Source organism: Phacochoerus africanus, chromosome 8 (assembly GCF_016906955.1).
Source record: "Phacochoerus africanus isolate WHEZ1 chromosome 8, ROS_Pafr_v1, whole genome shotgun sequence".
NCBI classification, from domain to species: domain Eukaryota; kingdom Metazoa; phylum Chordata; class Mammalia; order Artiodactyla; family Suidae; genus Phacochoerus; species Phacochoerus africanus.
The window spans coordinates 60080665-60100832 of record NC_062551.1 but is presented as its reverse complement, the minus strand read 5'-3'; the positions used below and the strand labels follow the sequence as shown (position 1 = coordinate 60100832).

At 46.1% G+C, this 20168-nt stretch overlaps 1 protein-coding gene across 1 annotated transcript in view; it reads right to left on the bottom strand.

The window, feature by feature from the left end:
• Window positions 1–11611, bottom strand: part of NLRP5 (NLR family pyrin domain containing 5) — a 31470-nt gene extending 19859 nt beyond the window's left edge. The window contains exons 1-3 of the mRNA XM_047792403.1: window positions 11261–11611; window positions 8416–8493; window positions 2691–4287 (exon numbers count right to left, since the gene is read on the bottom strand). Of these exons, the coding sequence (XP_047648359.1) occupies window positions 2691–4287; window positions 8416–8493; window positions 11261–11549 (1964 nt within the window). The 5' untranslated portion in view covers window positions 11550–11611. The remainder of the gene's footprint in view (window positions 1–2690; window positions 4288–8415; window positions 8494–11260) is intronic.
• Between the last annotated feature and the right edge of the window lie 8557 nt (window positions 11612–20168).

The window sequence follows — 20168 nt, the reverse complement described above, 5'->3', positions numbered from 1 at the left end:
CATATGGATGGCCAGCAGGCACATGAAAAGATGCCCAACACACTCATTATTAGAGAAATGCAAATCTAAACCACAATGAGGTCCCACCTCACACTGGTCAGAATGGCCATCTTCAATACATCTACAAATAATAAATACCAGGGAGGACCACGGAGAAATGGGAATCTTCCTTCACTGTTGGTGGGAATGTAAGTTGGTACGACCACTGTGGAGAACGTTATGGAGGTTCCAGGAAAACAAGGGGGACAAAGAAAAACGGAGCAGGGGCCAGCTTGTAGTTCTGATTGATTGACAATAGGCTCTACTGGCAGTTTATGTTCAGAATGTATACATGGAAATTGCAAAGAATTTGCCTCATACAATCAAATAAAAATCAGCTGCTACCTGGATTTCATTAACTGCAAAAAAAAAAAAAAAAAAAAAAAAAAAGAAAGAAAGAAAAAGAAAAAAAAAGAAAACTAAATATAGAAGTACCATATGACCCAGCAATCCCATTCCTGGGCATATATCCAGATAAAACTTTAATTCAAAAAAGCACATGCACCCCTCTGTTCATTGCAACACCACTCACAATAGACAAGACATGGAAAAAATGTCCACTGACAGATGAATGGATTAAGAAGATGTGGTACCTATATGCAATGGAACACTACTCAGCCATAAAATGAACAAAATAATGCCATTGGCAGCAACATTGATGGAACTAGAGACTCTCATACTGAGTAAAGTAAGTCAGAAGGACAAAGACAAACACCATATGATATCACTTTTATGTGAAATCTAAAATATGGCACAAATGAACCTGCCTATAGAAAAGAAACAGATCATGGACATGGAGAACCGACTTGTGGTTGCCAAGGGGAATGGGGAGGGAGTGGGATGGACTGGGGAGTGTAGGGGTAATAGCTGTAAACTCTGACATTTAGGACGGATAAGCACTGAGGTCCTGCTGTACGGCACAGGGGAACTATATCCAATCTCTTGGGACAGAACAGGATGGAAGATAATATGAGACAAAGAATGTATGTATATGTATGACATTGTCAGTCAACTATATTTTAATTACAAGAAAAAAATTTTCTTCCACAAGATGGATTTAACAGGAGCAACTGCCATAAAAATGCCAGAGGAGAGAAAGCAGTCGGTGAGGGCAAGATGGGGATGGTTTTAGAGGCTCTGAGGCCAGTGTGGCAGAGGGCATCTCATGCTCTGGGGGAAGGCTCTCCTATCCACTCTGCTTTCAGGCATCTCTGCATCAGAGGGTACACCTCCAGCTTTCCAGTAAGGCTGGAACGTCAATTCTCACTCCCCCTTGATTGTCAAAGGGTGCAGTCACTCTGGAAAACAGTGTGGAGTTTTTCCTCCAAAAATTAAATATAGAACTACCATGTCATCCAGTGACCCCACTTCTAGGAATATACTCAAGAGAACTGACCTCAGGATCCCAAAGAGATATTTGTATTCCATGGTCGCAGCCTATAAAAACAACCTAAGTGTCTGTCAATGGATAAGCACATAAAAGAAAACATGATCTCTGTGTCCACAATGGAATATTACTCAGCCTTAAAAAAGTAAAGAAATCCTAGTTCCTGTCATGACGCAGTGGAAACAAATCCGACTAGGAACCATGAGGTTGCAGGTTTGATCCCTGGTCTTGCTCAGTGGGTTAAGGATCCGGCTTTGCCATGAGCTGTGGTGTAGGTCGCAGACACGGCTCAGATCTGGTGTTGCTGTGGCTCTGGTGTAGGCTGGCAGCTACAGCTCCGATTCGACCCCTAGCCTGGGAATCTCCATGCGCCACAGAAGCGGCCCTAGAAAAGGCAAAAAAAAAAGACCAAAAAAAAAAAAAAAAAAAGGAATCCTGCCAGTGGCAACAACAGGGGTGAATCTAGAGGACATTATGTTCAGTGAAATAAGAAGTGACAGAGAGACAGTGTGGCCTCACACTTAGCGATTCCTTTTTTCTTTTCTGGTCATACCTGAGGCATGTTGAAGTTCCTGGGCCAGGGATTGAACCTGTGCCACCTCAGAGACAATGCTGGATCCTTAACCCACTGTACCACCGTGGGAACTCCACATGTAGATTCTAAAATAGTTGAAATCATAGAAGCATAAAGTAGAATGACAGTTGCCAGAAGCTGGAGGTGGAGGAAAGGAGGAGATGCTGGCCAAAGGGTACAAAGTTTCATTCGTGCAGGGTGATACTTTCTGGAGATGTAATGCACAAGTCTGTCTAGGAGGTAGCCTTAAATGTTTCCACCACCCACACAAAGAAATTGGTAACTACATGAAGGGGGACAGGTGGGTGGATTCGCTTAAAGGATGATTTAAGGTCCATCAAAACACCACGTCATACATAGGTGCAATTTTTACCTGTCATTTTTTTTTTCTTTTTAGGGCCACACCTGCGGCATATGGAGGTTCCCAGGCTAAGGGTCTAATCAGAGCTACAGCTGCCGGCCTATGCCAGAGCCATAGCAATGCCACATCTGAGCTGTGCCTGTGACCTACACCACAGCTCAAGGCAATGCCAGATCCTGAACCCACTGAGCGAGCCCAGGGATCAAGCCCTCATCCTCATGGTTCCTAGTCGGATTTGTTTCCACTCCCCCAGGACGGGAACTCCTCTGCCAATTTTATCTCCCCAAAGATGGAAAGAAGAAAAGAACAGGTTGGAGGCAGGGACTCACCCGTGGGGCGCCCTGGACCACGCCTCAGCACCTTCATCCTTTGGGATCCCTCTGACATCCAACCGGATTTTCTGTACATCCCGGCCATGCTGGAGACAGAAAGAAGACACTACGAAGTCCATCGCGCGGTGTACCGGAAGCCACACTTCCTGGAGGCCGGTCAGCGCCACGCGAACCAGCTCCTCGTCTTGGGTCTCGAAAAGGCAGTGGAAGGCGTCAAGGAAGTCTAGTGGGGTGATGGTGTCAGCGTGTTGGCCCAGTAAAGAGATCCAGTGGAGAAGCCCCTGCTTTGCCACCAGGGGGACGGGACATCCGAGAAGGGCTTCCAGTGTCCCCGTCATGCCTTCACTCACGAGGCCAAACAAGAACCTCTTCACCTGGACCAGGTGGACGCTGAAGTCGATTTGTTTGAGTTCCATCAAACTCTTCATGTTCCCGGTGAACAGAGGGAAGGGGTCGTGCTTGGTTTCCAAGCCTTCCAGGATGTAGTACAAGGCAGCGCAGAACTCCTGGAGGCTCAGGTGCAGGAAGGCATAGCACTTCTGGCTGCGGGTATCCTGGACCAGGATGCTCCCATGAACCAGGGCCGAGAGCTCGGGCTCCTTCAGCCCGTGCATGGCCAGGTCCTCGCTGGGGAACACAAACTTGGTCTCCCACACGCCCTCCACTGCCAGCCTGCACAAGCCCTTCAGGGCGGCTCTCTCTTCCTGACTCAGACAGCACCGGGATGCATCTTTTGGGGTAAGCTGATGGAACAGGAACGTGGCATACAAGGCCGTGAGGGTCTGGCAAGCGGGAAGGCTCTTCCCTGGAGCCTCCTGCAGCTTCAGAGCCTCGCCGATGAGTGAGCATGCGGCGGACGCCTGGCACTTGTCCCACAGTTCATGGTTGTCCACCACCGAGGGCAACCAGGCTGGCCCCTGTGGATGGTCATGCTTCCCATGCGCGAGAAGCACCTGCATCCTTTTCTGCACCGAGAGTCCCTCCACCAACAGGTAACGGGGAGATAGAAGCAGGGGCTGGAGCTTCTCTATGCCCCCGTCTCTGACCGTGATGATCAGGGAGCACTCAGGAAGCAAGATTTTGTTTAGCAGACGGCGCAGCAGGAGGGACGTGGGCTGCTTTTCTGCCCAGTCGCCACAGAGATGTGAGTTGTCGTCTTCGAGGGCCAGGTCCAGGTTCTCGCACCCGTCCACCACCAACAAGAGCCTTTCTGGTTGGGACAAGATCTCTTCCACAGACACCTGGGACTCTGGCCACTCCCTGGCGATGAGCTCTGCCAAGCTGCTCTCCCTCACCCACTGCATCTCTCCGGCCCTGAGAAAAAAGCCATAGGAGAACATGCCCGGGTAGAGTTTCCCCTGCGCCCACCACAGCAAGATCCTTCTGGCCAACGCCGACTTCCCGACGCCTGGCTTTCCGTGCAGAACCACCGTGTGAGGCCGGAAGCCCCCCTGGTCTGGGCTAAAAGCCCCCGACAGCAAGTGTGTCTCTTGACGGTCAAAGGCAAAATGCTCCGAACCGTGGGGTGTGTCCAGCTCCGGGGAGAATCTTGTCATCACATGTGTCCTGTAGTTCTGTTGGTCATCACTGTGGCCTGAGTCAGACAGGAGAGGGGTGAAGAACAGGAAAAAGTTTGAACAAAGTCTGGATTTTATTTTAATTTATTATTATTAGTTTTTTTGGCCACAGCATGCAGCAGCTGGATGTGGAATCTCAGTTCCCAGACCAGGGACTGAACCAGGGCTGCAGTGGTGAAAATGCTGAGACCCAACTGTGAGATTCCCCAGGGAACTCCCAGAAAGTCTGGATTTTAGTAAAACAAAAAGGCAAAACAAAACCCTAGTGGAACCCAAGTCAGACAGTCTACATCTGTGGGTCTTTTGTTTCTTCCTAGCAACGTCCTGATACCTAGTTCTGTCTCTCCTTCAAAGATCTCTTCCTCAGAGCTTAAGAATGTTCTTCAAAATAGCTGTGTTCCTTTAACTTGATGTATCTTTCCAGCACTTAATACCTGAGACGTTACACTTGTCTGCTTATTGTCTCTCTCTCTCCCCAAGTCGTCTATGCAGGGGAGCTCCCTTTGTGGCTCAGTGCTTAATGAAGCTGACTAGGATCCACAAGGACGAGGGGTCCATCCCTGGCCTCACTCAGTGGGTTAAGGATGCAGCGTTGCCGTGAGCTGTGGTGTAGGTCACAGGCTCAGCTCAGATGCTGTGTTGCTGTGCCATAGGCTGGCAGCTGTAGCTCCAATTCAACCCCAGCCTGGGAACTTCCATATGCCATGTGTGCGGCCCTAAAAAAGAAGAAGAAAAAAGCAATCGTCTATGCAGGGATTTTACTTACCATAGTATCTCCACTATTTGTAACAGTGCCTCATGTCCTGTGGACACTCAACTGTGTCTTTTTTTTTTTTTATTATTTCCCCAATACAATTTTTTCCCCACTGTACAGCGTGGGGACCCAGTCACACATACATATATACACCATTTTATCTCCCATTATCATGCTCCATTGTAAGGATCTAGACATAGTTCTCAGTGTGACACAGCAGGATCTCATTGTTAATCCACTCCAAAAGCAATAGTTTGCATCTGTTAACCCCAAGTTTCCAATCTCTCCCACTCCCTGCTCCTCCCACTACCCCAGGCAACCACAAGTATACTCTCCAAGTCCATGATTTTGTTTTTGTCTTCATTTTGGTTGCATCCACTGCATGTGGAAGTTCCTGGGTCAGAGATCGAACTCACACCACAGCAGCAACAATACTGGATCCTTAACCCACTGAGCTACAGAAAACTCATCTGTGTTAAATGAATAATCTACCCCAAACACGCACATGTGGTTTCTGAAAGACCAAGAGGCTTGGGGGTGCAGGGGCTGTGTGTCTGGTCCTGAGCTCCAGACCTCAGGGGAGGCATGCATGCCCAACTCCAGCCCAGGACAGCCAGGCTATGATGGAGAAGCACCTCCGTGTGATGAGGAATTCTGTGCTGTTTAAGGAGGCAACACAGGAGTTCCCGTCGTGGCTCAGTGGTTAACGAATCCGACTAGGAACCATGAGGTTGTGGGTTCAATCCCTGGCCTTGCTTGGTGGGTGAAGGATCCAGCGTTGCTGTGAGCTGTGGTGTAGGTCGCAGATGTGGCTTGCATCCCACGTTGCTGTGGCTCTGGCATAGGCCAGCAGCTACAGCTTCGATTCGACCCCTAGCCTGGGAACCTCCATATACCGCGGGAGCGGCCCAAGAATTCACAAAAAAAAAAAAAAAAAAAAGAGAAGGAGGCAACGCAGCCTTTGAGGTGAGACAGATCCTGCCCGGAACCCTGAGCTCTACAGCGTCTCTGTATTGGACCAAGCTGCCTCATTCTGTGGCCCTCCATTTCCTCACCTATGAGACGTGCATCTCCCTCAAGTGCTGCAATGACACATTTAAGGGAAAAAAGTGCATCTGACATTTATCAGCAGAGGGCCTGGCAAAGATGATCTGTGGCCACTGTTTTCTTTACAAACCATGATTCTTTCAACATCACTTTCTATTTTATTCCCAACATTTGTCATAAACGACAATTCTTTTTTTTTTTGTCTTTTTGCCTTTTCTTGAGCCACTTCCGTGGCATATGGAGGTTCCCAGGTCCAATCAGAGCTGTAGTCTTCAGCCTACGCCAGAGCCACAGCAACGCAGGATCCGAGCCACGTCTGCAACCTACACCACAGCTCATGGCAACGCTGGATCCTTAACCCACTGAGCAAGGCCAGGGATCGAACCTGCCACCTCATGGTTCCTAGTTGGATTCGTTAACCACTGAGCCATGACGGGAACTCTGATAAATGACAATTCTTTTATGCATTTAATTGCTTAGACCCTAGCTTCCGAGGTGAGTCCATGAGAAAAATACCTTATCATTTTACCTCCGTGCCTGTCACTTCTCTTAGCAGCCTCTGACTTTCAGCAGATATGCAGCAATGACACTGTCCTCTAGACATCAAAGTTGCCAGGAGCCTACATCTTAAACCTTCTCAGCGCAAAAAAGAAATGGCAACTATGTGATGGGCTGGAGGGCTTAGCTACCACCACAATAGTAACCAAGGTGCGACATTTCAATGTATCGAATCGATGTGTTGTGCACTTTGAACTTAAGCAGTGTCTCCTGTCATTTATGTCTCAATATAAATAGGAATTTTTCCTGTGCATTTGTGGATTTGTCTATCTCGGGTCCCTTATATACGCTGATTCTACCATTCTTTTTGTTTGTTTGTTTTTTTAAAGAACAAAAACATCAAGACTCTAAACAAGTGTGTGTGACACTTACCAGCCCTACATCTCTACAAAAAAAATTCTGTTAAGCTTCATTGTTCTGCATCAGGAAAGTCATGAACAGATCTGGATTAAACTTGCAAGCAGCAGACCCTCTGAGGTCTGAACAAAATATCTGCTGAGCTCAGACAGATGCATGGTCTTCAGACAGGTCAGACCTGTGCCCTTGGGTTGTAGATTTTTATAGAGGTATGGGAGCTCCAGGAAGATGGACTGCCATTGAACCCAGCCTTTCTTGGCTTCCTCCTCAGCCACCTTTAAGACATCCATGGATTCAATGACCATGTCTATGTTTAAGGGTTCACCATCTCCCTCTCCAGTGCCGACTTCTTCCTTAAAAATCCAGGGTCTCACTTGTAATTACTTGTACTGTTGCTTAACACTCTGCCCTGTACACATGTATATTTTAAAACAAAAGATTGATTATTAAATATAATTTTACTAAAAAAAAAATCCAGGGTCATATGCCGAATGCACTTCCTTAAGGGATCTCCAGTTCAATGCTTTAAAAATTCATTTCAGCTTTTATCTGCAACAAAAACTTACTCCTGGTAAATTTCCTGGAAGTGATAATTAGAAAAAGGGCTTCTACTTGTGAACTTTATTGGTGTATAGTTGACTTACAAACTTGTGTTCGTTTCATGCACAGCAGAGTGAATCAGTTACACATACATCCCTTCCTTTTCAGATTCTTTCCCATACAGGTTATTACAGTTCTGAGTGGCCTCTCCTGAGCTGTGAAGTAGGTCCTTATCCCCTGTTTTACATATAGTGGTGTGTATTGTGAACTTACTTTGGAACAGATACTTGGCTCATTTCTTTATTCATAAATCTACTTTTAGCTCCATATCATCCCTCTCTGGGAGTTTGTTAATGAGTAAGATGGGGATTTTAACACCTCCCTTATGAGGTTGGTATAGAATTCCATGACGTGATCACAGAAGGTGAGAACAGTGCCTGGCCCATAGCAGGTGTTCTATAAATGTCATCAATGTTGATATTTATTACTACTCATCCCGTCGAAGAGAGACAATACTGGCAGCTGTTAGGCTTTCAAGTATCTGCCCAATGAATGAAGAAGTAATTCACACCGGCCAACATAAATTATGCTGTGCAGGTGGAATCAAAGCTGAGGTGGAGGTGATTTCAGAGACTATGATTTCCATCACTGACTCCCAGCATTAGCATCCATCAGGGTGTCTGAACCAAAAGGTGGGAGCCTTTCCTGAACCTTTGTTTTTCTGAAAACCCCAAACAGCAAAGTCTCCTAGATAATCTCCAAGTAGCTTATCAAGGTAGTAGTATCTTAGCTGACACGAAGCATCTTCCCCCAAACACTTCCTTGGAGATAAATGTTAACAGCAGCCTTCTTCGCACATGTCTGTTCTTCCATGCCTCCCCCCACTCACCTGGCACTTCTTCCAGACTTGGACCTTGGTCAGTCTTTGCTGGTATAGAATCTTCTGCTATTTCAGCCAGTAAATATTCTGCAATTGAGAGCAGGTGCGAAAATGACTCAATAAAGCCATGACAATTACCCAAATTAGGGATGAGCCCAATCCCCTGCCCAATCACTGAGGGCAGCCAAGACTAGTCTCACCATTTATTCCCTGACGAGCCTGCAGTGAAGACAATGTAGACAGACCGTGGTGCTCCAATACCACCCGCACAGTGAAGAAGCAGAGATTCATTTATGGTAAAGCGTGTCTGATTCTGAGCAGGTAAGTGTCCACTGCAGTCCCATTTTGGCTGCGTGACCTTGGGTACCTCCTATGAGGTATCTATTATGGTTATTGATAGCCATAAACTCCTAGGCTTATCTTCCAGAGTCATCTTCAACTACTTAATTTCTTATTTGATGCCTGGGAGTTGTCCAAATAGAGGTATCTTCAACTCATGAGTTTTTTTATGAGAGTTGATTTACACTACTATGTCCATTTCTGCTGTACAGCAAAGTGACCCAGTCATATATATATATATATATATATATATATATATATATATATACACACACACACACACATTCTTTTTTTCACATTATCTTCCATCATGTTCTGAGACTGGATATAGTTCCCTGTGATGTACAGTAGGACCTCATTGCTTATCCATTCTAAATATAACTGTTTACATCCACTAACCCCAAACTCCCAGTCCATCCCACTCCCTCCTCGCATCCCCTTGACAATGACAAGTATGTTCTTCATGCCTGCGAGTCTGTTTGTTTTGTAGATAGGATCATTTGTGCCCTATTTTATATCCCACATGTTAAGTGATATCATTTGGTATTTGTTTCTCTTTCTGACTTACTGCACTTAGTATGAAAATCTCTAGGTGCATCCATGTTGCTGCAAATGACACTATCTGGTCCTTTTTTATGGCTGAGTAGTATTCCATTGTATATCATGTACCACAACTCACGATCTCTAATGCCGACTGCTTTCCCTCGTCCCCCTGCTCCATCTACTTGCTGCAAAACATCTCTTCCAGTGTTTCCTGGGAGGGGGCAATGGAACTGCATCCTCCCAGGGGCTTGTGCCAGCAACTTGGGTACCATGCTTGCTGTGCTATCTCCTCAGAAACTGTTATGTCTGCTCACAAAACATCTTCCAATTCCACTTACACATTTTCTTTAACTGCCATCACCACCCTAGTCCAAGCCAGGTATATTTCTCCTGTGGGATGCCAGAAAGGACTCCTAACTGGTCCTAACTCACATTGGTTTGTGACTCATTGTGGCCCACTCACCCCCTCAGCAACAGTGTTGATGTGGGCATGTGATAGTGTTCAAGGGGCAGGGGTCCATGCAGTGTAACTGCTTAGGCTTTGCTATTAAAATTACTCTCAAAACGCTGTCTGACTTCCAGCCCATCTCGCTATCTTCATCTCCTGCCATATCCTCTCCAACTTGTCACAGTCTCTCAGCCTTCTTTCTCTGTTGAAGCCTTCTAATGCTATCTTTTGCTCAGAATGTTCGTCCCTACCCAACTGGCTTGGTTCATTCCTTTTCTTCCTGTTTGTCTCAGCCGACACCTTACTTCTCCTGGGACAGGATTCTATGCTTCACTTTCCTCTCAGGTGGAATAGGAACCTCACACCTCTTTTTTTTTTTACACCATCCGTTTAAAAATTGACCGTTTCTCTCTCTTCCCTACTGAAGCAAAAGCTCTAAATCTCTGGCATGTGACACATGAGAATTTAAAGATCAGCTAAGAGCATGGTATGTCAGCTTGGTCATCTATTAGTTGATGAACTTGGTAGAATCTCTATTTTAGCTTCTTCCCTGGGGTGCCTGTTTCGTTGGGAGGGTTTGAGAAGGAATAGAAAGGCATATGGCAGTTTCAACATGGCATCTGAACTGGGGGATTGAATGGTCAATTTCATCTATTATTTTAATTTTATAACATCCATTCCCTTTGCATAATACGAACGTGTTTTCCACCCCAGGGCCTCTGGTGAAGCTCAGAGGGAATAGTTTCTCTTCAAGTTCTTTGCAGCTACAGTTGAAGAACTACATGGCAGCATGCAGTACCTGTAAGTCCTTGGCAACAGTCTGATGCCTTACACCTGGGACGCTAAGGTTTTGTCCACGATTGAAGGAGGGAATTCCTCCTTATAAAAGAGAACTCTTTTCTTTACCTTTCTCCTAAATACCTTAAGATAACTATCTCATTTGATCTAAGCACACTGTTCTAATAGGGGCACCAGTCATCTGAGGAAGGTCGATCCTTAGAGAAGTCCCTTTAATCTTAGTCCTTCAATGTGGGGCAAGAAATAAGGGAGACACCTGTTGTACCACCATCGGCCTTCTCAAAAAAATGAAAGAAGTTTTGTTAACCACTTTCTATACCTTATCGAACCATTCCAACCACACATAGGTGCATCATAGTGACAGTCCCCAGATGTGCAATCTAAGGGTCAGAGCAGGAGGGCATTTGCCTGAGGTCTCACACGTGGTGACATCAGAGCTCAAGTGTGGCACTTTTGACCCCAAATCCTGTCTAAAGGATTCCAGCAAATTTTGTCCAGGTTGAGGGTCTGTCTATCCATTTCTTCTCCTTCACTGTCTCCCAGGATGGAGAGGACTCTACTTTCCAGCTGGGGAGGTGGATCACTGAGGTAGCTCCTTCTCACAGCTCAGATGCACCTTGTGGAGGTGGCCCCACGGAGAGAACAAGGATACCCTCCCCCTTCCCGTGGGAGCTTGAGGTCACCTCCCTCTCTTCTACCCCTAGACCTGCCCCGAGTCACACTCACTTTTCATCTCATCCCTTGCCATCTCAGAGAGTGCAGACAGGTGCATCTTTTCAAAGATGTCGATGGAGATCTTCCAGGCAAAAGAGTCTTTGTAATGCTCATGCAAGAGGGAGGTGAGATGCTCTGAATTGGCATCATCCACTTCGGCCAGGGGGAAAGAGCATGTTGCAAGTTCTGATGTGCTTTCCTTGAGCCATTCCTTAAATGTCTCAAACTCTTCTTTGCCTAGCTGCTTGAAACACCACTGCAGTCCATAGGTGGACAACGAGGATAGTTTGGCGTCTCCCATCTTAATGCAAGGCTGAGAGCTCAGGTTTTGATGGAAAGGGGATTCTTTGGTACACGAAGCACATAGGACCTGTGGGGAAAGTGACATGATTCAAAAAGGAAAGTTGCCTCAAAGTCATTCAACCAGCAAACCCTCCTACACGGTTGGTGGGAATGTACATTAATACAACCACTATGGAAAACCGTACAGGGGTTCCTTTACAAACTAAACACGGAACTACCACATCACACCCAGCAATCCCACTCCTCAGTATGTACCTGGAGAAAACCATAAGTTGAAAAAATACGCACACTCTAATGTCCATTGCAGCCCTATTTACAAGAGCCAACACATGGAAGCAACCTAAATGTCCATCGGCAGAGGACTAGAAAAAGAATATGTAGTATAGACATACAGTGGAATATTAACTCAGCCATAATAAAGAAAGAAATGATGCCACTTGCAGCAACACGGATGGATGTAGAAATGATCATGCTCAGTGAAGACAAAGACAAATGTCCTATGATATCATTTTTTACATGGAATCTAATAAAAAATACAAAAAGAATTTTTCAGGAACATGTTTTATTCCAGTAAGTCTAAAATAAATATATTAATAAATAATCTAGAGGCTTTTTTTTCAATCTCAAAAATTCCAAATGATTAAACGGACCTAGTTGGTACTTATCATATATATATATATATATATTTATATATTTTTTTAACTGAGGAATAATTTCGTTTATCACATCTGTAGTTGTATAATGATCATAACAATCCAATTTCACAGGATTTCCATCCCACGGCTCAAGCACATCCCCCCATCCCCCAAAACTGTCTCCTCTGGAGACCCTAAGTAAAAAGAACTTGTTTATAAAACAGAAACAAACTTGCAGATTTTGAAATCAAACTTAGGATGTAGCTGAGGGGCAATGTTGGGGGAGGGATACATTGGGAGGTAGGACCTGGCATATATAAGCTACTATATATAACGAGGACCTACTGTATAGCACAGGGAACTGCACTCGATATTCTGTAATAACCCACATGGGAAAAGAATCTGAATAGGAACAGTATGTGTGTATGCGTAACTGATTCGCCTTGCTAGTAACACCACGTTGCCAATCCAATATACTCCAATAAAATTTAAAAAATAAATACGAAAAAAATCCAACAACAACAAAAAGGATATTGCACAATAAAAAAACTTTAAGGATTCAAGTCGATGCCAACTTGCTTCCTCCCCCGAGGAGAAAGACTAGGAGGCATGTGTTTGCTGGACATTCCCTCATGGGGCAGGTGAGGGGTCTGCTTTGAAAGCCTTCACGTCAGGCAGGATCAAGATGGCGGAGGCGTAGGGCGGGGCGCTCACCTGCGCCCCCAAACTCATCAAAAACCCGTCCACATGGGGAGTGATGCATACACCACATCTACCGAACGCCGGCAGAGGACCCCAGACCTCCAAAACGCGCAAGAAACCCTTCACCTAAGGGGGAAGAACACAAGGAAAAAAAAAAGAGAGAGAGGAAAAGGCATCATGAGGGCAGCAGCAGCCCTGAAAGGGAGCCGAGAAACAGGAAAAGAACGCTCGCCCTGGGAAGCCACCTGCCTGACACCTCAGAGAAAAATGCAGCAGCTGGACCAAGGACGGCAAAGCAGAGAGGGAGCCGCACCGAACGTCTGCACCCCCACGCGGGGGGGGGGGCACCCCAGCGTGAGACGCTCCGGTGGGGGGCTGGGCGCTGAGATGCAGGCTCTGGAGGTCAGTGCTGGCAAGAGGACCAGGGGTGGCTGTGTGGGGACAGCCTGAGGGTCGGGGAGGAGGCCTGGGTCAGCGGGAGGAGCAGGGCGCCACTGCTGGGGAGGGCGGGACCTCCGTGGGAATCCCTTGACCTGCGCATGCGCAGACTCTCCACGTGCGCGCCCTTGTGCAGGTACAACCTGCTGCAGCGTTTGGGAACTCCTGAGGTGGGCGCCCCCCCTTCCGTGGAACAGACTGTCTTAACTGTAGAAGCAGGACGGATCAGATGACACAAGTGCCTTCCACGAAGTCTCCTTCCCCCCACCTCCCCAGATTGTCAGTTCAGAGAGGTGAGCCGGTAAAATAAAGTTGAAACATTCTATAAGAGGCTCTTCCAATCAGTGCAGATCAATAAATAGTTTTATTTATTAAAATGAGCAAAGGATTTGAACAGCTCAAAAAAAAAACAAACCTCTGGATATGCTAATTATTTGTTTACTTTTTTGCTTTTTAGGGCCGCACCCACAACATATGGAAGATCCCAGGCTAGGGGGCGAATTGAAGCCACAGCAAAGGGAGATCCTAGCCTTGTCTGTGACCAATGCCACAACTCACAGCAATGCCGGATCCTTAACCCACTGAGTCGGGCTGGGATCAAACCCACGTCCTCATGGATACTGAGCCAGCAAAGGAACACCTGTTCTTTTCATTATCTTTTCCCGTAACGATTGTCACAGAAGTGCTGATCTATTTTTGATGAACGTGTCCATCGGTGCCATCTCTTTGGAGGGCAATTTGGCAACAAGTATGCGTTTTTGTGTTTTGTCGTTTTAGGGCTGCATCCACGGCCTATGGAGGTTCCCAGGCTAGGGGTCAATCGGAACTGTTGGTGCCGGCCTATGCCAGAGCCACAGCAATGCCAGACCTGAGCATCGTCTGTGACCTACACCACAGCTCACAGCAACACCAGATCCTTAACCCACTGAGTGAGAGCAGGGATGAAATCCACAACCTCAGGGTTCCTAGTCGGATTCGTTTCCGCTGCGCCTCAGCAGGAATTCCAAGTACTCGTTTTAAATGCAGTTATTATTAGCTAGTCTTGTTCACAATAGCAAGACCGAAGGCCTTTCAGGAGTTGATCAATAAGAGCTGGGTTCACTCAAGCACTGAAGCACTTTGTGTCCTTAAAAAGGCTCAATCATCAACGTGGGCTGGTGCCTCAATCCATAGGAACTTAACATAACACTCGCTGCCCCACCCCGCCCAGTGTACCCACTCTCCTCCGGGGCTGAGCATAAAATGGATTGAGGGGGTTGAACTAATGGATCTGAGAAAGGACATAATTTAACATTTTCCCATATTGGTTTGCTTTGCAAAATACTAAAGCTATCGCCCATTAAAAAATCATGTTAAGGAGTTCCCGTCGTGGCGCAGCAGAAACAAATCTGACTAGAACCATTAGGTTGCGGGTTCGATCCCTGGCCTTGCTCAATGGGTTAAGGATCTGGTGTTGCCTGAGCTGTGGTGTAGGTCGCAGATGCAGCTTGGATCCTGCGTTGCTGTGACTCTGGCGTAGGCTGGCAGCTACAGCTCTGATTCCACCCCTGGCCTGGGAACCTCCATATGCCATGGGTGTGGTCCTAGAAAGACAAAAGACAAAAAAAAAAGTTAATAGAATCTAATAGAAATACATACATTTTACTAAAACAATTGAGACCTTACCACCATGACTCATCTATGAAAAACGGAAAAAAAAAAAAAAAAAGGAGGTGAACATTACTTATGGAGAGACAAAGTTTATGGCTGGGTCACTCAAAGCAGATGCCTTGAAAGCACTTTCCTCAACATTTCTATACAACATTTACGTAACATATTAACCCTACTGGGAAAATATTTCTAAAATGCACTAAAAGGTTACATCCTAACCACAGAGCAGCTAACATTCCCTAGGTTAAATTAAATGAAAATGATATAGAGAGCAGACTTGTTGTTGCCAAGGGGGCAGGGGTGAGGGAGGGGGAGTTTGGGATTCGCAGAGGCCAACTATTACATTTAGAAAGGATACACAACCAGGTCCTACTGAATAGCACAGGAACTATATTCTCTATCTTATGATAAACCATAATGGAAAAGAATACACACACACACAAATTACTTTGCTTACGGCAGAAATTAACACAACATTGTAAGTCAACTATACTTCAATAAACTACATTTTAAAAATACATGAAAAATTTCCTAGGTTTATTTTTCCCTCTAACATAAAACCACCTTGATACAGGGAGATTGAATACATAAAACAGGGAGTTCCTGTTGTAGCTCAGCAGACATGCATCTGACTAGGATCCATGTGGACCCAAGTTCGATCCTTGGCCCTGCTCAGTGTGTCAAGGATCTGGCGTTGTTGTGGCTGTGGTATAGGCCGGCAGCTACAGCTCCAATTCGACCGCTAGCCTGGAAACCTCCATATGCTGCAGGTGTGGCCCTAAAATGATAACAAACAAACCAACAAGCCCCCAAACCTCCCCATTATTTGAGTTAGGTGACTAAATGAATACAGGAAGCTTGTTTAAAAGAGAATGCATTTCAGGTTGTCAAACCCAAACAGTATCGATCCACCATTTGAATTAAACATTTGCTTCACAGCACAAAGCCATCCACCAGAGAGATTACAGGAGCCAGAACACCGTCCAACCCTCAGGGGTAGTTACCACATCACTGTGGTTTAGAGACGGGTATTTTTAGGGTGAGATTGAGAAGGTTTCTATGCTCGGAACTAAGAGCCATGGAAGTGGAAGAAACAAGTGCTGGAGGGGGTGTGGAGAAAAGGGAACCCTCCTACACTGTTGGTGGGAATGTAAACTGGTACAGCCACTATGGAAAACAGTTTGGAGATACCTTAGAAATCTATACATAGAACTTCCATATGACCCCACAATCCCACTCTTGGGCATCTATCCGGACAAAACTCTACTTAAGAGACACGTGCACCCGCATGTTCACTGCAGCACTATTCACAATAGCCAAGACATGTAAACAACCCAAATGTCCATCGACAGATGATTGGATTCGAAAGATGTGGTGTATATATACACAATGGAATACTACTCAGCCACAAAAAAGAATGACATAATGCCATTTGCAGCAACATGGATGGAGCTGGAGAACCTCATACTGAGTGAAATGAGCCAGAAAGACAAAGACAAATACCATATGATATCACTTATAACTGGAATCTAATATCCAGCACAAATGAACATCTCCTCAGAAAAGAAAATCATGGACTTGGAGAAGAGACTTGTGGCTGCCTGATGGGAGGGGGAGGGACTGGGAGGGATCGGGAGCTTGGGCTTATCAGACACAACTTAGAATAGATTTACAAGGAGATCCTGCTGAATAGCATTGAGAACTTTGTCTAGATACTCATGTTGCAACAGAAGAAAGGGTGGGGGAAAAAAAGTAATTGTAATGTATACATGTAAGGATAACCTGACCCCCTTGCTGTACAGTGGGAAAAAAATAATAATAAATAATTAAAAAAAAAGAGTGTGTTCTCTTTTAAATCCCTTTTCAGGAGACGTAGAGCATCTCGTGTAAACTTTGTATCAACAGTATCAATCTATAAAGATTCCTGCATTACTGTAACTCCGAGGGTATTACTGTCCTCGCTTTCCAGAGTGGAGAGCTGATGTTCTGAGGAGGAGAGCTTGCTCTGCTTTAGGAAGGAGCATGGCCAAACCCATTTGACTCTAATTCTCCATCTCCTCTAATATACTCTGGAGGGAAACCCACATGTTAAACCCCCAAGACAGGCGAGTCGAGGGGCGGAGAGTCCAGGTGGAAGGAATAAGGGGGGACAGGCTGATGGACCCCCTTCTCCCATAAAATCAAGGCGGGGTTGGTAAGAAGGCCAAGGCCTTCCAGGAGAGGCAAGAGGGTAGGTTGGAGGGCTAAGTCAAGTCGATGGTCAGAGCTAATTTCTGGGAACAAATGACTCATCAGAGCTCCGTTTGTCTCTATCCTATAGGTACTAATTCCTGCAACACCTTTCTACACAGGTGTCTTGAAAAATCCCATGGAAACAGGTAAGACTCCAGGGCATGAAATCAGACCCAGTTTTGAATATTGATGTGCTTCTTGGTGCTCCAGGAAAAGCCACTTAACTCCTTTGTAACTCAGTTTCCTCACTTGACCAAGAACCCTCTCAGGACTGTGCAGCACTTCAATGACCCTGAGCTGCTGTTATCACCTTATCTGCAGAATTTACAGAGTAATTTGCCCAGACTCCTTTAAGACGTGGAGCAGACTTCTGCTGATCTCCACCCTGCTCTGTGAGCTCAGAGCACCCCAACCCTACCCTTTATTTCAGACCTAGAGCCTGGAAAGGGTTGCGAGATGTATGGAGGAAATACCCGAGACACATGTGTTAGAGGTGGACCTTTTCATGAAAATGGGGAGATGGGGCACTTCCTTCTTGCTAAGGACACCTTTGGTCCCTGGGCTCCTGCTAGTTTATACGGAGAGGAGGAGGGCAGAGCGTAGGGCTCACTGAATGGGTTCCCACCAGGAATGGAGGAAAAATGTGGAGAGAAAGATGTGGGAACAGGACAGAAGAAAACACTCACCAGCTCGCCTCCTCACCCCCAAGACTAGATCCCAGCTGGCAACGACGGGGCAATGGGTCTTTGGGGAATCCTGGGCTGGTGACGTTGTTGCCGTCCATTGGCTGCCACAGCTCCAAACAGCCAGGGTAGATGTGGGGCAGCTGCTTTCTCTACCTGTATGCTCCACCCCCTTCCCACCTGTCAGGTGAAGATGCTGCATCACCCTTCCTAACCTGTGCCCAGGCCCTCTGGACAGAAACAGCCCTCACCTGGTTGCCCCAGAGCAAGGATGTGTGTGTCTCTCCTGATTTTACCTGACCTGGCATTTACCATTCTTGAATGATGCTGCTCTGGTTTGTTCAGTTGACTTTCTCCATGAAACTTATCCGGACTCCTGTGAGCTCATAGTATGTATTCCTGTTTGTGATCAAATAAATCCCCTGCCTTCTAAAGTACCATCTTAACACTGCTAATGATCAGGAAATGCAAATCCAAACCACCTTGAGCGCTCACCTTATACCTGTCAAAATGGCTATCATCAAAATGAGCTCATGTAACAACTGTTGGCAAGGATGTGGAGCAAAGGGAACCCATACGCCCTTTTGGTGGGAATGTAAGTGGGTGCAGCCACGGTGGAAAACAGCATGGAGACTGCTCAAAAAGCTAAGAGTAGAATGGCCATATGACCCGGCAGTTCCACTCCTGGGTATGTACCTGAAAACAAAACAAAGCAAAAACACTAATTTCAAAAGATCCACGCACCCCAGTGTTCATACAGCGCTACCTACAATAGCCAAGATAGGGAAGCAGCTTGAATGTCCATCAATAGATGCATAAGGAAAATGTGGTATATATGAACGGTGAACTACCCCTCAGCCATTAAAAAAGAATGGAATTTTGAAGTTCCTGTCGTGGCTCAGTGGAAACAAACTCAACTGGTATCCATAAGGATGTGTGTTCCATCCCTGGCCCCACTCAGTGGTGAGCTGAGGTGTAGGTGGTAGATGAGGCACGGATCCAGAGTGGCTGTGGCTGTGGTGTAGGTTGGCAGCTGCAGCTTGGATCTGACCCCTAGCCTGGGAACCTCCATATGCCACACCTGCAGCCCTTGTCAACAACAACAACAAAAGAATGAAAAGTTGCCATGTGCAGCTACATGGATGGTCTGGGAGGGCTAGGTGAAATAAGTCAGGCAGAGAAAGACATAAATACTGTCTGATAGTCGCATGTGAAATCTGAAAGATACAACAAACGGGTGACTACAACAGAAAAGCAGACACAGATACAGAGAACACGCTAGTGGTTACCAGTGAGGGGGGAGGGTAAACAGGTGTTGGGGAGTGGGAGCCATAAACCATTGGGTGTGAGATGGGCTCAAGGAGGGTTTGTACAACACGGGGAATAGAGCCAGTATGTTGTCCTAACTTTAAATGGAAAGTCACCCTTGAAAACTGTCTAAAAAATAAAAAAGGGCTCATCTTGGTGAATAGTAACAGCAGCCACTTTGGGCCTCAAATCTCTACATTAGTGATTATTTCCCAAAGCATTTATTTGCCCCAGCCTTCTTGAGGTAACTGTCAATACTGTGTAGATTTTTTAAAAAAAATTATAGGAGTATGGTTGACTTATGACGTTGTGTTAGTTTCAGGTGTACAGCAAAGTGAATCACACACACACATGTACATGCCATCCTTTTTCAGATTCCATCTAGACTCTCACAGCGTATTGAGTAGACTTCCTTGTGCTGAAGGGGAGGTCCTTGTTACCTATCAATTTAGTCCATAGTAACCCTGTGTAGGTTTAAGGTGTACATGTTGATTTCACGGAGGTATTGCAGTATGATTTCTACAGTAAGGATATCTCCTGCTTGGACCATTCTCAGACTTCCCTGCAGGTTAGACCTACTTGGAGGAACTATTAAAACCCCTTGTGTTGGAGGCCACACCCATTCCAATTAAGGCAGGGTGTCCGGGGCTGGGAGTCGGGTGACAGGGCCTTTATGGATCCCTGTAACACAGGGTGCCCCAAAGAGGGGAACCCACATCCTATTTTCAGCCCCGCTTATCTCAAGGCATATTCCCTCCTTGTTTTAGCTAAGTGGGGGCTCCTCTGGGGAATGGGTCAGCAGGTGAGTTCTCTGGCTTGCCACCACCCACCTCTTAGCCTGCTGACCCCAGGTGAGGCCTTTTGGGAAGTTCCACCTCATTCACCATGAATCCTCTTAGCAGTCTGTGGTCATCAGCTTCAGCTGTGAAACTCTGCATTCTGGAGAATATTCTTTTTTTTTAATTTTTA